At 39.9% G+C, this 19,377-nt stretch overlaps 1 protein-coding gene across 2 annotated transcripts; it reads right to left on the bottom strand.

The window, feature by feature from the left end:
* Nucleotides 1–5,680: 5,680 nt before the first annotated feature.
* Nucleotides 5,681–16,020, bottom strand: csdc2a (cold shock domain containing C2, RNA binding a). Of its 2 annotated transcripts, XM_073488953.1 has the most exons (5): nucleotides 15,844–16,020; nucleotides 10,064–10,436; nucleotides 9,663–9,785; nucleotides 8,589–8,787; nucleotides 5,681–5,905 (listed from the first exon to the last, which is right to left on the bottom strand). In XM_073488953.1, the coding sequence occupies exons 2-4, from the start codon at nucleotides 10,249–10,251 to the stop codon at nucleotides 8,625–8,627; spliced, it is 474 nt and encodes a 157-aa protein (XP_073345054.1). In that variant the 5' UTR covers nucleotides 10,252–10,436; nucleotides 15,844–16,020; the 3' UTR covers nucleotides 5,681–5,905; nucleotides 8,589–8,624. The 2 variants fall into 2 exon arrangements, with proteins under 2 accessions (XP_073345054.1, XP_073345053.1); XM_073488952.1 differs by having other exon boundaries at nucleotides 5,681–8,787.
* Between the last annotated feature and the right edge of the window lie 3,357 nt (nucleotides 16,021–19,377).

Raw genomic sequence — 19,377 nt, 5'->3', positions numbered from 1 at the left:
CCCCGTCTCTCTTGGTTGCCTATAAAAGCCTGTGGCTCCGCTTACAGAGAGCATCAGCAGCTAATGGTAGTTTAGAAATTAGGTCCACTAACATCAACTAGCTATCATCCGCTTCCAGCATATCACAGAAATTCCACAGAGCCCCTTTACATTTAATATTTACAGACAGAAGTTGAGGCAATACTCTGACTGGAGCAGATTTTAAAGAAATAGTTCAACAACTCGGATAGCTTAGCTTAGCTGAGCTGAGCTTATAGCGAAAAGACTGAAACAGGGGAAAGGGTTCCTAATAGTTACGAAATCCACCAACTACCACCTCCAATATCAAGATTGTTTATTACATACAAACGGAAAGTGTAAATACCAGAATTAACCATTTTATAGGAGGTTATGCGACAAAAAAAGCCCTGCTGACATAGACACAGGGTAGAAAGGCTAATCTGTATCTGAAAGGTCAGTCAATCAAAATTTGCTAGTATGACTAAAGTTTAGATTAAGAGGAAAAGCCACAAATTGGCTTATATTTATTGGATTGAACAAATCAATAACCAGTCACTTTAGATTTGGGATGAAAAACGGTGTGTTAGATCAAAAAAACAGACATTTTGAAATAAAACCAGTCTTAATTTATGTTGTAATAAGTGTGTATTACAACAAAGAATGGGAAATCTGTCGACATCCTGCAAATTACGGATGACAGAGCTCATCTATGTGAGTGAGTGGGATTTGTTACTGTATATGAAAGCGATACCAGGCAGACAGCAAACACAGACACACAGCTTGTAAATTTCTGAAAGACATTGCAGGAAAAAGGAAAGACAGGAGAGAAAAGAGAAGAGCAAAGGTTGATCAGGCCATAAAACTCATCAGAGATAACGTGCTGTAAAACCACACACACACTCCTGGGTTTCAGGTCAGAGGCTTTTTCTACTGTTTATCTGTTCCATATACAATACATACAGCCGCACTCTGCAGTCACTGGAAGTACATAAATCCCACAGCTGATTACAATCCTCATTAAATTACTACAATCTCTTCAGCCTGATTAAACGTCTAAATGATCAGGTTACATGCAGGCAGTTAACTCTGGTGTCTGATGGTCTGAGCAGTGTGACCCATTACACACACACACACACACACGCAGTTTAATGACAGGAATTAATTATCAACTCATTACTTGGAACAATCACTTTACAGAGGATGTCTTCATCCCCTTCCGTATGTGTGTGTGTGTGTGTGTGTGTGTGTGCGTGTGTGTGTGCATGCGTGCTTGTGTGTGTGTATATCTCTGTCTGTCTCTGCCACACACACGTTTCCCACACTTCTCTTCCACGACACAAATGTCAAATGTTCCTCATCTATCACCGTGACATCGAGGGAACCAACCAGAACCTGGCCATAAAAGTTTAAGTGTGTGTGTTTCTTCATACTGAGGATGTCTGCATGGCAACGGATGAAAATAAATCAAATCAAATCAAATTAGTAAAACATACTTCCTCTTTAATTCAATTCAACTTGTATTTTTATCCAATGGCATTGCTCTGATTCTCAGCATGTTGTTCCACTATTAGTGTCACCTTTGTTTCCTGTTTCTTCATGTCATTAGGAAATCCTGATAACACTTGATTACTTAAATATCTTGTTAATAATTTGCCATGGAACGCTTGCTTCATCCAGAGATTAGCGAGCACACCCTTTTGTCCCTACATGTGGTCTGTTCTTTTTGTTTTATTCTTTCATCAGGCCAAAGATCAAAACAATAAGTCACGTCTGTGCCTCTGTATTCAGTCAAATCAGCTCAAGTTCTACTCTCATGTTGTCATACTCTCTTGTTTCAGTGTGATATGAGTGTTCTGTGGGTCAGGTGGTAACAGCCCGGTAAAGAGACGGTCAAGCACACCCTGCTGTTGCTGATTTTCTCTGATGAGTTTCTCCTTTCTGGGTCATGTTAATCAAATACATCAGAAGCTGTAGTGTTTCAATTAAAAAAATAAAAACCACTCGAAAACAATGGCTCCTATGAAATATGGCTGCAGTCTTTTAAAGATGTGGGTCAATATAAAACGTCATTTGTTAAAACTGAACAAACAGTGTGTATTAATCTGACCAAAGTCCTGTCTTTTCTGTCTCATTATGGGTTTCCTTGTGTTTGCTTTCCTCTATTCATGTTTTATTATCATTGTCTATTATATTGATTTCATGTTTGTAAGTGTTTTTTATTTTTTTCTTGTACATTTTTAAAGCATATTCTTTTTTTGTGTGACTCATTTACAGTTCACTGTGCGTGTCCACTGTCTTAACCTCTTGGTCTTCAATAGCTTTACCAAAGTGAAACTGGAGCCTAGTGAAACCCTAGTGAAAAAAATGAGCACTCATATTTCAGATTCATTTTTTCAAGCGCTAAGGTAATCTGATGTCTCCAGTAGAACTGTGCTAGAGGCTCTGGAAGCAGATTAAACAGGAGAAATATTTTCTTTTGTTGTATTCAATATATGCAAAACCTCTCTCAGCAGACTTCTACAAAGTGGTTTAAAACCTCAAACAGGGGAACAAACTGACAGTAAGTGACTTTGGAGCAAGAGTACATGCTGCAAAGTGATAAAGCGGACACATTTTTGGCTGATAATCTGCTTTAAGAGCAAAACAACATCAAAATAATTGTATGCATCCCTTTCAGTTAATATTCCAGTACTTTTGAGTTGCATCATGGGATACATCAGTGGGACACACTGATGTATTTGAAAATGTTGCAACCAAGCATGATCACTCTCCCTATCTCCCCTTTGAGTGGGTAGTATCAGTATCTTATCAACTGATTCCTGACTTTTAGTCACAAAAATCTGTTCAAGACCATGGAATACATTGTTTCTTCATTTATCTGGAATGGTAAACATGCTCAATTGCAGCATCCAAAACCTACCAGGGGCATGGCTCCACCTATATCTCCCAGTTTTATTATTGGGCTGCAACAGAGCTCCGTTTATTGTCCTTTGGGATGCATCATCTGAAACCTTCATGTCCAGTTAGGGTATCTATGGAGGATAGTTAATGCAGTCCAGTCTCATCACTTATCATTGGGCACAATAAGAGACAAATTGAGATAACGCCACCTGTTTGACTCACTGTTCCTCACTCAGCAGAGAACCAGTGAAACTAAACTTTACACACTGCTGACACCTAGTGGAGAGACGGGCTGAGAAAAAGAAGCTGTTCAGAGCTGAAGTTACTTTACAAATTCAGATTTTGACATTCAAAACATATGATGAGCTGATAAAATGTGATGCATTGTCATCCAATTACAACAATAAAATGCTCTTTTCATCAGTAATAATAATCCAATAATATAGCATAAGTGTATACAGTGGATATAAAAAGTCTACACACCCCTGTTAAAATGACTGAAGAACATTTCCCACCTTTAATGTGACCTGTAACCTGTACAACTCAATTGAAAAACAAACTGAAATCTTTTAGGGGGGAAAATAAAAAACAGAAAACTAAAATAATGTGGTTGCATAAGTGTGCACACCCTCTTATAACTGGGGATGTGGCTGTGTTCAGAATTAACCAATCACATTCAAACTCATGTTAAATAGGAGTCAGTACACACCTGCCATCATTTAAGGTGCCTCTGATTAACCCCAAATAAAGTTCAGCTGCTCTAGTAGGCTTTTCCTGACATTTTCTTAATCGCATCTTACAGCAAAAGCCATGGTCCACAGAGAGCTTCCAAAGCATCAGAGGGATCTCATTGTCAAAAGGTATCAGTCAGGAGAAGGGTACAAAATCATTTCTAAGGCATTAGAAATACTATGAAACACAGGGAAGACAGTCATCATCAAGTGGAGAAAATACGGCGCAACAGTGACATTACCAAGAACTGGACGTCCCCCCAAAATTTATGAAAAGACGAGAAGAAAACTGGTCAGGGAGGCTGCCAAGAGGCCTACAGCAACATTAAAAGAGCTGCAGGAATTTCTGGCAAGTACTGGCTGTGTTGTACATGTGACAACAATCTCCCGTATTCTTCATATGTCTGGGCTATGGGGTAGGGTGGCAAAACAGAAGCCTTTTCTTACGAAGAAAAACATCCAAGCCTGGCTCAATTTAGCAAAAACACATTTGAAGTCTCCCAAAAGCATGTGGGAAAATGTGTTATGGTCTGATGAGACCGAGGTTGAACTTTTTTGGCAATAATTCCAAAAGGTGTGTTTGGCGCAAAAACAACACTGCACATCACCAACAGAACACCATACCCACAGTGAAGCATGGTGGTGCCAGCATCGTGCTTTGGGGCTGTTTTTCTTCAGCTGGAACTGGGGCCTTAGTCAAGGTGGAGGGAATTATGTACAGTTTCAAATGCCAGTCAATGTTGGCACAAGACCTTCAGGCTTCTGCTAGAAAGCTGAAGATGAAGAAGAACTTCATCTTTCAGCACGACAACGACCCAAAGCATACATCCAAATCAACAGAAGAATGGCTTCACCAGAAGAAGATTAAAGTTTTGGAATGACCCGACAAGAGCCCAGACCTGAATCCGAATGAAACTCAGTGGGGTGATCTGAAGAGGGCTGTGCACAGGAGATGCCCTCGCAATCTGACAGATTTGGAGCGTTTTTGCAAACAAGAGTGGGCAAATATTGCCAAGTCAAGATGTGCCATGTTGATAGACTCCTACCCAAAAAGACTGAGTGCTGTAATAAAATCTGCTGGTGCTTCAACAAAGTATTAGTTTAAGGGTGTGCACACTTATGCAACCACATTATTTTAGTTTTTTTGTTTTTTTGTTTTTCAATTGAGTTGTACAGGTTACAGGTCACATTAAAGGTGGAAAAAGTTCTGAAATGATTTATCTTGGTCTCATTTTTTTACATCACAAAAACCTGTCATTTTAACAGGGGTGTGTAGACTTTTTATATCCACTGTATGTTGTAGTAGCATTGGTAAAACAACGAGGGACCATTTTATTGTATTATGAGTACATTTACCTTTATTACTTCAAGAACATTTTGCTTCATACTGTATACTTACATGCTTTTACTTACTAAACATTTTCAATGAAGGACTGAGTATTTCCACTGTGTGATATTGCTTCTTTTACTTCAGTAAATGATCTGAATACTTCCCTCCTACTCTTGATATAAGTGGAAAATCAGTCTGTGGAGGCGGGTTGCCAGGTCAGGTCAGTGGTTGCCTGTTACTTCTCAAGGAGTTGAAAGCCAGTCTAATTTACTTTTTTTGTCTATTTAGCCCCATTTGCTTTCTTTACTTTTTGTTGCAAAAACTTGGTTTGTGGTTTTCTCCATCAAGTCCTTTTTTTTCAACCCGTGTTGTTTTATTACCCATGGTTTTTCCATTGACCTTTGTAATGAACGAGCAGATTATCTGTGCCGCTGTGTTCTCTCATGGACTCCAGTGAGACAAAACAACATGTGGACACAACGTGGTCTATGCCAAAACAAACCCAGACTAACATTTTCAGTTTCCAAACAGCTGTCTGAGACACTGAGGCGAAGTTCACTGCAAGAAAACTTTGTGGAAGAGGGCTCCTTAAAATAACCGCCCTAGTTATTCCATCTTTGTACTGACACCAGTGAAGACCGAACAGACTGAGGGAAAATGAGCACAGAGTAGTCCTCTGCTCTATATAATCCGAATAATAAACACACAGGTCTGTGAATACAGTAGTAAGTTTTATTCAAACTATTTCTTAATGACAAAAGACAGTGTCACAGTGATTTGAAAAATAAAAAGTGCTTGCGAACTTAATCAAACTCATTTCCCTCACAGTAAAGAAACTAAACAGATACAGTGTGTTACAATGATGTTAAGTCACAGTCATGGCGAGAAATCAAAGATGCATAGGAGACCTGACGATGCTCCTCGGAAGGCTCCGACCGTGTTACTGCATGAAGAAACAGAATCAACACATTCTACGTACAAATTACGACAAACGGTACAGAACATGCCGATTTCCAAAACAACAAGGCTGCTTGTTGTTTTGAACATCACGTAGTTATTAAAAATTAGACAAGGATTATGTAGAAATTAGAAACTTGTGTTCGGAAAGGCTGAAGGTTTTCTTCTTCTTCTTCCCTGTCAATGATGACATGACAGTAGCAAAGGGATATTAACAGGGTAGTATCATTAGAGTGAGGTGTGCAGTGTATTCAAATAGGCTTACATTTGCACAAATACTTATAAATGCAGCTTTTGATTACCAAACACCTGATGGTTTCATAGTTACAAATGAAAATAAATAAGTCAATAAATAAATAGTCTTTTTAAAATTACATCAGGAAGCTTTTGCTGCTCTGTTTTTATGTTTTTTTTTAATTTCACAGTCATTTGCCGTGATGAATGAAACTTACTGGACTCCCCGGTCATCAATCTTCCACCTAAAAATCAGCAGTTCATCCTCCTGAGCTTGAATTTGATGTGGTGATGCTTATTTTCCTGTATCAGTTCCATTTACTTGGTCTATATTAAAAAGGTGCAGTATGTAAGAACTGGCCACTTGTTGAATTCATTTTCAAAACAAGCAGGGTGCAGCATATCACCAGAGTAACTGCTAACTGCTCAGTTAGCAATGTAGCTAGACTTGGACCGCAGAGTAAAGGAGCCTTGTACTGGCGGGGCTAGCTGGTAAGCATGCTAACTTCAGTAGATATCTTGCAACACAATAAAAACTTAAAAAATAAAACTTCAAAACTAATATTTCTTCACATTCTGTTGATAATCTTGGTTAATTTTCATTTTAAAAGGAAAATTCTTACATATCGCACCAGAAAAATAAGAAATACAGCATTTCACAAGAAGGAGTCATTTATCACAACAATAAAAAAACGTGGCCATTAAAGCTTTATCTTTGAAATGATAAAGTTTTATAAAGGATTTGAAGGAAAAGTTCAACATTTTGGGGAATAAACGCATTCACATTTTTGACAAGAGTAACATGAAAAGACCGATACCACTCCCATGTCTGTATGCTAAATATGAAGCTACAGCTTGTTTCTTCTTTAGCTTCATAAGCAGTTAGCTTAACTTAGCCTAAAGACTGTGTCATTTTTACACTTCAGTTTTTGTATGGATTAAACTGAGATGTAATGTGTTTTAGAGGTACTGGTAAGCAGATTGTGTTAGCTAGCTATTTCTCCATTTCCAGTCTTTGAGCAAAGCTAAGCTAAGCTAAGCTAAGCTAACCGGCTGCTAGTGGTAGCTTCATATTTTGCATGCAGGTACAAGTGTGGTATCAATCTTCTCGTCTAACTCTCAGCAAGACAGAAAATTTGCATATTTCCCCAAATGTCTAACTATTTCTCTATGTTATCAAGTTAACCTGACAACCAATAGGCTGAGAACTGCCGACTTTCATTTATCGTCTTCCCTCTTGCACGTGCTTTATAACATTTCCAATCAAGCTGTGTCTGAGCTCAAGTACATCTACAGGTAATCACTCCATCCTCTGCCCGTTCCCTTACCTTCCTTACACTCCTTTTCTGTTTCCTTCCCTAACCCCAAACCCTCTGGCCTGGTTTCCCAGTGGCAGGCCCTCACAACATCCAGCTACTGTCTCTACCACCAAAACTTTAGACCGTCATAGGAGCTGGCTACAAGATCACTGGATTTCTACATTTGTAGAGTAGACAAAATACAGTAGTGCTACAATATTAAGAAGGAAAATAATTCCTCATATGTGGAGCTTACCACAGCTCCTGAGGCCGGAGCACATTAAGAGCCATTTGGATCTTTGTCAGACTTACTCTCCACTGTTAAGTGCATTCATTGTTTTCATTTGGCAGCCACGCACTAACCCCGGTGGTGCGTGAAACCACCTTGAAAATGTTTTGATTTTCTGAAGGCAGTAAGATGAAGGCAGATCCTTTAACGTTAAGCCAACGCAGATCAAAAACAACAGAAATAAGTGTATTTTTCTTGTATTTCTTTTTGATTACATGTTCTGCTGTGAGGCAAACCTCTCCATCTGTCGTTGTAAACACGGACACAATATGGCTATATTGTACTTTTTTTCAATCAGATGTTTGTCACATGACTTTTGGCAGTGGTGGCACGTAATTCACATCCGTTGGTTGCTTAGTTGTAAAGAATAAAATCGGGGTTAAGATTCAGAACTCCACTGAGCTGGTCCCTTGAAAGTTTCCTGTCTGTGATGTGACCATGGAGCGGCGAGATAGCTAAACTGGGTCAAATTTCTCAAAATGTGATTCGGCCTCTTCGACATCCCGACTCTTTGCAGACATCGCTTCTTCTTGAACGACCGCTGATTCCCAACTAAAATATATTTCCTATGGTAAAATTAAATGCTAGCACAAAGCCCTGACAAAACCTTCAAACCCTAACTTAAACATTCAAACCCAAATGATGACCTTCAAAAGGAAAACATTCAAACATATACATTCAAAGCTTATTTCCCAACGCTAACCTTTGTACTCAAACGTTCACCCTTCCATAACCGAGCTACCACAGGCTGAGCTCTGCTGTATGCCAAGCTCCGATCCCTCTTCCCCAGACCTGGTACCAAACCTCACAACTGAAAACATAAAACCTAAAATTACATTTAAATCCACCTTTGCCTTTGCAGTCTTGCAGCCTGGAGCGCTGGTCTAGGAGCTGATGATCTGACCTGACCAGGTCTCGTGCTTGGTGCCTGGATTCAGGTGGGTGATCACCACGTCGACAGCCTGGATCTTCTGGTTCTTGGGGGGGATGGGGCACACCTTGTACGTGACCTCGTCCCCCTCCATAGGCACGTACTCTCCCTCAATGCTGCACAGGAAACACAGTCACAAATTCAACATCATGTTTTTCATTGAATCATGGGCAATGCAGCAATTTACTACTGCACACACAGTTGGGGGACTTGCTTAAGTAAGATTTAAAAATCATTTAACTAAATTGACGCAGCTTTATGTTGTAACTTATTTCTTTCTGATCAATCTTCTATTTTATGTTGTGACAACACTGTGCTTGTGATCCTGTTATGGTTCATATGACACATACAAATGTCAAAATATCTGTGGTTTGCCGAAGCGTTAACTGCCAAAGTTTAATTCAAGGTAATGGGCTGCTCTCCTTCTTCATCGTCTCCTAAAGGTGCATTTAGGGATTGGAGGTTCCTTTATGATGGGAGAGGGGGAACGATTTTGGGTAACAAGAGGTGAGAGGACACAAGGAGGCATAAGTTAGCCTATAAGTTTCAATGGCAACTTGGCAACAATGTAGCTTGTCACACACTCGTAGTGTGAGCAAAACATTAGTCTCTAAGAGTAAACTCAGATAACCCTGATGAAATCACCATGACATCATCAGGGGTTATATTTTCGGACTTTTGGAGATTTGGTCATTTTCAAAATTAGTGGAGTGCTCCTTTAATATAAATGATAAAATATAAGTACTTCTATATTCCTTTAGTTGTCTTCTTGTCTGTTGTTGTTTCTTTAGCAATAGGTGCTGTGCTTAAAAACGATTACATTAATAAATGTGACTTAGTGTTGCATGGAAAAACTGCAACGTCAAACTGATTTGCTAAAAATGCAGATGGAAAATCACAACCTTTAAATAATAGTCTGTCTAAAATCATTGTATTGTGTTTATCAGCTATTTTAGCGACCATGTTGACTAAACAAAACAAATTCACTCACTCAGAGATGTGGACAAAGATGTCCTCTCCTCCGCGAGAGGGGCGTATGAATCCATGACCCTGAGACCTGGAGAAGTTTTTACACACCCCTTTAAATACTGGACCTGATCTGGCTCGCACTGTCCTGCAGAGAAACAGGGTCATCATCACAGTTATTCTGAGCTGTTAATGAATTCTTGAGACATTTTATAATTAAATTGATAGCTGTTATATTAGAGAAAATCTCTGAATTCTGGTTGTGGGCTCAAACCTTGAGAAAACCACATGCCTGTTTTACTGTATTTTTACATTATTAAACCCATTACCAGCAATAATAAATGATTTATTAACAATTATTAAAGCAATATAATGTCCAAAAAAGGTGAATGTCAAGGTGATGAGACTAGAATCTGTCTGACTCACGCTGAGTATGTGCGGGTGCGTTTGGTGGGCAGCGGGCTGGGCAGCTCTCCAGGCTGTGGAGGTTTCCTCTCCCTCTCCCAAACCCGGCTGCCCTCCCTCAGGAAGGGGAAGGACAGCTGCAGGGGTGTCCGGGGAGAGGTGAGTGGCAGCGGAGGGTCTGCCGGTGAGGAGGCATCAGGTTCTGACATCTTAGCTGGTTACAGGTAGAAGGTTTTGGTCTTTTTTTTTCTTCTTCTTCTCTGTTTTAGGTGTCCTCCGATGGTGCACAAGAAAGAAGAAGGCGGAGGGTTACACCTCCTGCATGGCAAGAGTGTGTGGGAGGGTGGGGAGATGATCAGAGAGGAGGTCTTATAGGTTGAAGAGCAACAGTACCCTGCAAGAGAGGAGAGAGGGAAGTAAATAGAGAGAGAAAGAAAGGTTTTTATGGTTATTTTGGAGAGTACACAGAGATATTTTACATTTTATTGCAGTCTCATTATGTATCTAGTTTCCATCAGCAAAGTTTATGTGCTTAACTGGACCCGTGTGCTTGGTGCAGTTGCAGATGTCTGAAAACAGTGATTTATTAGTCCTTGTCCGAGCTTATCATACACATAGATGCATGTTCTCCAGCTAATGGATCCAAAAAGCTTTCCTGTAAGATGCTGACTATCTCACATAAAACAGGAAATCAGCTCCCTCCCATCATCTCGAGAGTGCACATTAAGTTGGACATCGACTTTTGCCAACACAGGGAAACACATCTATCGTGGCTGTCCTCTGATATCTCCAAATATGGTAACATGGACAATTTCAGACAAACAAAAGGCTCCTTCATGAGTTCAGAAAAATCTTTTACTTTTTAAGACAAAAATAAATCATTAGATTACCTAGAAATGTGTTGCTCCAAAGCTGAGGAAGAACATTTGAGCTCTTACATTGAACAAAAGTACCATTCACATACCATTTATAGTGTCATATATCAGGCATATTTGTGGTGTCATTGGATAAGGATGACATCTAACTATAACGCCAGGAATCTTTGTCTGTCTGTCTTTCTGTATGTCTGTCTCATATCACAAGAAATACTTCACACTTGGTGGGTGTATGGCTGGGGACCAGAGAAAGTGCATTGTTGAGTGTGAAGCTGTTCGGATCAGAAATTAAAAGATATCTTTAAAAGAAAACATTTGTGCAGACGCATATCTATGACTTACAGCAGCCAATCAGGTGTCGTTTTTGTCTCGACAACCGATAATGCTAACAATTTCACATCTGGCGGCTGTATTGCTGAGGAAGTGCAGTGTCGAGTCTGAGAGTGTGGATGAGCAGTTCTTGAGAACGCTGCAAGCAGCAATACAAGAGGCCAAGCAATCAGCACATACTAGTATTTTTGAGAAATAATTTCCCATTAATAATAAAAAAGACTGACACATCGTTGACCCTGAATAGTCTTCCTCAAAATTCGTGTCCTCTGACTGCTTTGCTTTCTGGTCCTTTGAGGCTCTTGTGAGTGGAGAAGCTGTTCTCAGTACCTCTTATACATTTTTCTCTGCATTAATACTGAATGTTGGTGCTACACACTGTAGTGAGTTTAAAACGGGGTTCAGCAACCTGTGGCTCTGCAGTGGCTTTGACGAAAAAAAAAAAAATCACATGGAAATGAATAACGGTTATCTTTTTTTTAACAATATCAGTGTTGTAGGCCTATATATATTCTCTGATTGTAAAAATGCAAACACATGGTATCTGTTCTAGCAAGTTGTGATTTTGTCAATGAATTGAACGACCCTGAGCTGATTCTGTTGTGTTTTATGCTCAGGGCCGAGGGTTGGTGGGGTATATGGCAAGCTTGGTACTATTGTCTTCTGATAGGCTACTCACATCGGTTGAAAAATGTTGTTTAGGCTGTGTTACCTTCAATACAGGGCTTAAATATCTTTTGCAGCTCCAGACACATTTCTTTGGCAAGGGAGGGGTGGAAAAATGTCTCTTTTGATAATAAAGGTTGCTCATCCCGGTCTAGAAAGACACCAGCGCTCTTTGATTTTTTAGAGGCTGACACCAACAGATTTCTTGTTTCAATGTTTAATCAGACTCCATTGTAGCTCAAACTGTGTACACTGTCACATCAATGTTACAAGAACAAATGAATCACAAAACAACATAACTCAGACACTGTCTCTAAAACAGCAAAAGCTAAATATTTTATAGCTAAAGTGTTTTGCAGTGGATTTTCCCTCAGTTGTAGATATAACACCAGGTGTACAATAGCTGGAAGCTGCTGTGATCAAAATGAAAATAACAGAGCAAGTTGATTACCGAGCACCAGCCTGCAATCTTGCTGGCTTTGAAAAGGTCCCAAGATGATGTGCATAACAATCCTGCCCCGGAGGACCTCGCCTCGGCTCATCACGCTCGATTATATTAAAATCCCCACTCGCCCAAGACTGACATCCATTAGAGGATCGCTCCTTACAGTGTGTATAAACAACAAGCTGCTCTCTGGACCGTTTCAGACAGTCATTTTGGGACGAATGAGCTCGGTCACCGTGCCTTGACACAAACCCAATTATCATTTTATAAGTGGGAGTTGTGATGAGCATCATCGTGCAGCTCATTATTTTTGACACTCACTACACACTACAACAACAACACAAAGGGCTGCAGGGCATTGTTCTACACAAGCTGAACGCCTACACTGAAATCTAGTGGATGTTGTTGGGGTTATCAGCAGCCACCTCCCACTATATCTCAATATTGATGTAACATCTGCAGGCTGAATGTTTGACAGGGACTGATGAATTCAGTGTGTGTCAGAGTCAATCCCACAGGCTCCGTTCAATATCACACTCTGCCTCTTTCGCTGTCAGTCTAAATATAGCAGGTTAAGTGTGTGAGAGTGTGTGTGTGTGTGTCCGTGGAGAGAGATGGTAGCTGCTTTCACACTGGACAACGAGGGTCCTGAGGCAGAAGTTAACAAGCCTGATGTATACACACTTCATATCATAGATGCAGATTGGTGTTGCACAAACAGTTCTGAGATCCAGTCTCCAATCTTTCACTTCTTTCTGAGAGGAGGGTGTGTTTGAGACAGATATGTAATAGTTGTTCAAGTTTCCATCCTGGGATAACAACTTCTACTGCACTGGAAGCACCAATGTTCATTTTGATCTGTGTTGTTTTCCAAATTTGGCACTACTTCTCATTACCTAACCCTCTAACGAATGTAAGACTACTTTCCTCCTTTTACTATTTAAGGAGTAACTGTCCTTCTAATGTAAACAGAAGTTATCAATGAACAAAAACAACAGACCATTAGAATGACAAAAATAGGCTATGAAAACAGAAAAAAATGAGATAATAATTCAGGGGTTAAGAGGTTAAATTGTTTCAGGCTAACAGTTTTGTGGAATCGTTCTTGTTATTTGACAGTTTAATAGTTTTCAACTCATCATGGAGGATTTATTCCAGACAAATTGTGAACAAATGATGAGCTTTACAAGGTAGAGTTGTTTAACTTTACATTTATTGAGAATAATAAATTCAAGTTACAGCCTATGAGAGCGAATGATGCCAACTTGTGCTAGCTAGCAGAGGTTTAACACCCACGTGGTCACTTGTTCCTTTAGCTTCTGTGGAACCAGAAGTAACTTTAACAGTCGCATTAAAACAAAAGCCATGCTAAAGACTCTGTGAGACTGTACGAGTAACAGCAACTATTTGTGCTAAATGCTAATGGCAGCTTGCTAACATCCTACACAATGACAATGCTAACTTGACGATGCTAAGCAGGTATAAACTTTCCCATGTTCAGCATCGTAGTTTGGCATATTAGCATGCTGACATTTCTCTTGTTCGCCCTGGGTCAAGTGCTAGGACCCCAGTGTATCTGCTTATAGGTCTGGTTCTATGTTTGACTTTTTATTTATGATATATGTAAATATTTATTTTAAATATTTATGTAAAGGTATTATGTAAGAACATAAAACGAAAACTTCTGCTGAAATTATCAACAGAACATGAAAAAATAGCAGTTTTGACGTTGTGCTGTCTTTGTATTGTGGTGCAGAGATATCTACTAAAGTTAGCACGCTAACCAGCTAGTTTTGGTCCATCCCGATCCAAAGCTCCTGTGCTCCCGGTCCAAACACTACCTGCACAGCTACCTGAGCTAACTAGCTAACAGCAGCTACAGACATTAGCTAAACCACTCAAGTCCTTGAGATAACAAGTCAAAATCCTGAGATGAAAAGTCATATTTTTTACATAAAAAGCAGCCAATTTTTACATATTGCACCTTTAAATACAGTCTTTGCTGTTGGTAGAATGACATCACCTGGTCACCTGCTAGCCTATCTGCCATCTTTGCTAGCATACATGAAGGACTACAATGGTTTAACATCTCCCAACTCATAATGTCAGATAAACTTAAATAAACTATTAAATCGTAGAAATATAGAGTAATACCGGAGTAACAGTTCATGTTCATATAAGGTTTGATTCTGTTATTTAGCCCAACTCTTATTCTACGACACCGAAGCATTTACAGTTAATATAAGTGACACTATCATTACGTGGGCCTAATGAGTAAGTAGCTTAATTGTGAGGTAGCATTCATATAGCTATTCTTGGAAAGACCTTGTGGCTCAATAATTATCCATCTGAAAGACTTAATTTCTCTATCAAATTTTAAAAAGAGGATTAGAGAGGTGCAAATTTTACTTGAGTAAGAGAACTAGTGAGGTTTAGGTTGGCTTCTTCCAGGCACGACCAACCACACATCCAAATAGGCCAAAACTAGTACAAGGGTTCAAAAGGTCCCCAGCATCATCAAAGGAGCGGTTTTAATCCCTCCGGTTTATGAGCTCATTTAGCCAGAAGATCCTGCAAATGGCTGATGATGAGTGGGGCTTTTATCCCCCTGGTATCATGTTGGATGGTGTTGATGCAGTGATGATGAACAGGCACATCTGTCATCGCGGTGGCACAGGGGAGAGGACTGATACCACGGCTGACGGATGACGAGGCAGTAACCGTGTAGCCTAAATAATTTAGCAACTTGACCGGTCGAGCTCCTGTTATTAGGGCCGAGAGTGGACTCCTTGGATGAGTCTGCAGTGCCTCTGTGTCAGATGAGTTGATGAAACATTTAACATTTAATCAGGGGGGCTAAAAACAAACAGAAAAAGCCAGATCATAGACTGACTGGAGGAGCTTTGAAAAGACAGACAAAAGGCCAAAAAGCACCTCCCTGTGAAACCAGGGCACTGTGGCTGTCTGTACTCCCCTGCATCAGCATGGCAGACACGTCAACTACTCTGCACACACACACACACACACACACACACACACACACACACACACACACACACACACAGGGAGCCAGCCAGTCTTTAAACTTTATATTAAGCCTTTAAACACACACACACAGCCTGGTTTGTGATATAATTTGTTTGAATGTGAAGCTGTCAGAGCCTTAATAATTCACTACAAAATAAAAGCCCTTCAGGCGGCTTGTTTCCAGAACATTCTCACACTGTGGCAGCTTGAGACAACAAGGCGAAAGGATGCTTCACCGGTGGCCAATAAACGTGACACCAAAATGGGTCTCGAAATGGGACACATATAAGAAGATGCAGGCTCAGATTGGTAAATCTGCGCTATGGGTTGAAGACATTTCATCACAATGCTGCCACAAACCGACGCCGTCTGCCCGACACGGAGAATAAAAGGCTCGGATGTGTAAAGCCACGCTCCAAAATCACACATAAACCCCGATCGATTACACGATTGCTTACCGTCAAAGCGCCGATCAGCTGTCAGTCACACGATCATCGACGCGGCCCCGTGTTTTTGAGGCGATTTAAGGCAATTATGTCTGATTAGAGCCGGCGAAAGCTGCGGGGACATGTGGTGAATAAGTGAGGGGATCTTGGTATGGATGCGGCGCACACAGGCGGGATGAAAAGGCAGCAGCAAATGAAAAGGAGGCAGCAGAGACGGGGCGGGGGTGCAGGGGGTTACTGTGCTAAAAACAACAGCGGGCTTCACCATACTACAGTCCACTCTTTGTTCTCCTCATGGACGGTTTCTTAATGTTTATATTTTTTTCCTTCTTCATCAGACCAGTGAGATTTAACTGGGTGTTGAATGGACAGGGACAGGGTATCTTTTATTGGATCTTCATGCAGGCATTGTGTATGAAGCTTGAGCTAATGTCCTCTAAAATACTATTTCAATGTCAAATCTACTCATGTTACAAGTGATGGATTCTTCCTTTCTTTCTTTTTTTACAGCGCAAAATAAAATGTCATTATTTTTTTTTATTATTATTATTTTTATTGTTTCATGTATCCCGTCATAAGATGGTGTGAAGCAATTTTGATTTTTTTTCCTTTCAAGAAGATGTACGTAGCCTATTTATTGTACTGAAACCAGAAAATGCACTGCAATCAATCGCCCTTTTCCCACAAACTCTCCTACTACATTTCAATGGACCCACTGCTATGGAAGCACATTTCTGCCAAAAAAAAGGGGCCCCGACTGCATCATAATACAACTGATTTAAACTTTATTGATTATGTGTTGGGGGTAAATAAATCACAAATTCATCAAGCAGACGGAACCATTTTTAAATATAAACAAACATAGCTTAACATTTATTTTTAGATGTTTTTAAATATAAACCTAATTTGTGTATAGAATGTTCAGTTCTTTCATCTTTTCCACTGGGCTTTGATCTGACGAATCCATGAGAATATAATATTGATGTAGCCTGAATCATTATCTGAACACCACTTGCTTAAAAGTAGTAGTGTGAGAGGAGCAGGAGATCTTTATAAAGTAATCTTTATAATATCGCTAAGGAAGACATTTATCTAGAATCTATTTACCAACTAGGATTTCTACAGGACCAACAAGGATTTCCACAGGACCAAAAAGGATTTCTACAGGACCAACCAGGATTTCTACAGGACCAACCAGGATTTCTACAAACATGTTGAGAAAAAGCCTGCGTCTGCAGCGGTCAGGATATTATACGGAAGAAGGAACTCCATATATATCCTACAAGGAGGTGATATACAGGTCAGTTCTCTGTGCTATATGAACACATTCTGTATGCTTACAACACTATACATAAAATCTTCACACGTATCAGTCTTTTCTAACTTCCATTGTATCCTTCAGGGTCTTTCGGAGGAGGAGACTCCACAGCCGTGGTCACATAAGTGCCATTAACTACGATGGAATCAGCTCCCAGGACTCTATTGCCGGTGACGACCATTTCGATGAGTATCAGGACATGACTGACGACGAGGAAAGCACTCAGACCACAGGGACTAAGGCATCACTCAGGTCTACTTGTAGCCATGTGATGAATGCCACTTTCCTCCTGCTGGTCCTTCTGGGTTTTGGTGAGTGATCTCAAACTTTCTGCCATAATCATTTCTAGAACACAAATCAAAACCTGGGACAGCTGGTTTTATTTTAGTCCCTGGTCCAGGTTTTAGGTTAAGTTCTTTGTTAGTAGGAATGTATGTATGAATTACTGTAAGTCGCTTTGGACAAAAGCCTGTCCTAAAATGTAAATGTAAAATGTAGGAACCTGTCTAACCTTTGTGCTTTGCATCCTTCAGTAATCATGACAAACATGATAATGCAGCTGAGAGAGGAGGTGCAGTCACTCAGACAGCAGAGAAACACGGTTATTCCTCTGGCAGACACGATGCCCAACTTTGCCTTAGAATCACAAGGTAAGTTATCTTATTGTCCATCATCCGTCATCAGTGTCATGATGATTCGTATGTGTGTTACTGTGGAACGTGTTTGGAGGTTGATTTCTAACTTTGTGTTCTTGATTTGTGTGCATGCAGGTGCTAGAGTTTGGCATAGTTTATCCTCGGACACATATTGGCACCGGAAACCCATCTGGAACATAATGGACAAACTGAATCACTGGTGGTATTCATCCATATCACAGCGACGTGTGATCCAGGTAGGAATTCACATTCACTAACTCTCCTAATCTTTTCTTATAAAACTTAAAGGTGCACTATGTAGTTTTGGGGAAATCATTTTAATCAGTCATGATTAATTCAGTCATGGAAAAAAAATAATATTTCTGAGTTTGTATTATTACCTCATTAATATTGTAAATATTAAAATTTTAAGTTTGAATTTGTTCTCCAAAACTACATAGGAGAAGGCTTTTTTACAGTGTTCATAGATCGTTTTACAGTGGATTGTAAATTACACTTTTGCAACTTCTGGTAGTTCATGTGATCATAGAGAAACAGTGGTAGTTTATGGAGTGTGGAAACTAAAATATTTCATTTCTCTCCTCAGGGACATTCACCATTACAACCAGGACATTGCTGGTGCTTTCCAGGCAACCGTGGACATATCGTTATCTCTCTTTCCCACCTAATCAACATCACTCACGTGACGATCAGCCACATAACAAAAAGCCTTTCCCCCTATGGCAACATTGCGAGTGCACCGAGGGAATTCACTATCTATGTAAGTCAGCCATTTTCTGTCATTATCCTAGATATATACTGCATACATTGCACATCCAAAAGTTCAACTAATCACTTTCTCTGTTTTTTTCTACAGGGAATGAGGAAAGAAGATCAGAACATCTATTTGGGAAGACTAGTTTACGATGAAGACGGTCCAGCAATACAGACCTTCAAAGTGCCTGTAAGTATACTATAATTGATGCAGCATCACTCCCATGAACATGCATTTGTAACCAAAAACATTGTGAACATTGAACAAAAACATTCCCAGATTATTTCACAATATACATGTATGTCTCTGTATAGGACATGAAGTAGAGATGAGCTTTAACTGTTTAGTGATCTTCTCAGAATAAAATCTCTTTCTGCCATAATAATGGCTGCAAACTGAGGCAGTTAAACTAACCTTATAGAGGTAGAGGTAGAGCTGCTATTAAAACCTGATTCAGAAAACACCATGTGGTCCATATAGATGTTAGGTGGATCAAAATGTAATCTCTATCTCTGATGTCCTGTCCTCTTATCTGTTCTGTTGCAATGCCTGACGCTCTTTATTCATGTGTCTCTCTTGTCTCTTACCAGTACCAAGACAAAGGTGTCTTCCATCATGTGAAGCTACAGGTAGACAACAACTGGGGAAACACGAACTACACCTGCCTCTACAACTTCAGGGTTCACGGTGAACTCCCCACCTAACTGTCACTGTCATTTCATAGATAGTTATTTAGTGAATATTTCGTTAGTTAGTTAGTTAGTTAATTATTTTGTTAGTTTTTTCGTTAATATTTAGTTAGTTAGTTAGTTAGTTAG

This window comes from Pagrus major, chromosome 20 (genome assembly GCF_040436345.1).
Source record: "Pagrus major chromosome 20, Pma_NU_1.0".
NCBI classification, from domain to species: domain Eukaryota; kingdom Metazoa; phylum Chordata; class Actinopteri; order Spariformes; family Sparidae; genus Pagrus; species Pagrus major.
Note: the sequence above shows the minus strand (reverse complement) of the source record. Positions and strands in the feature narration are given on the sequence as shown.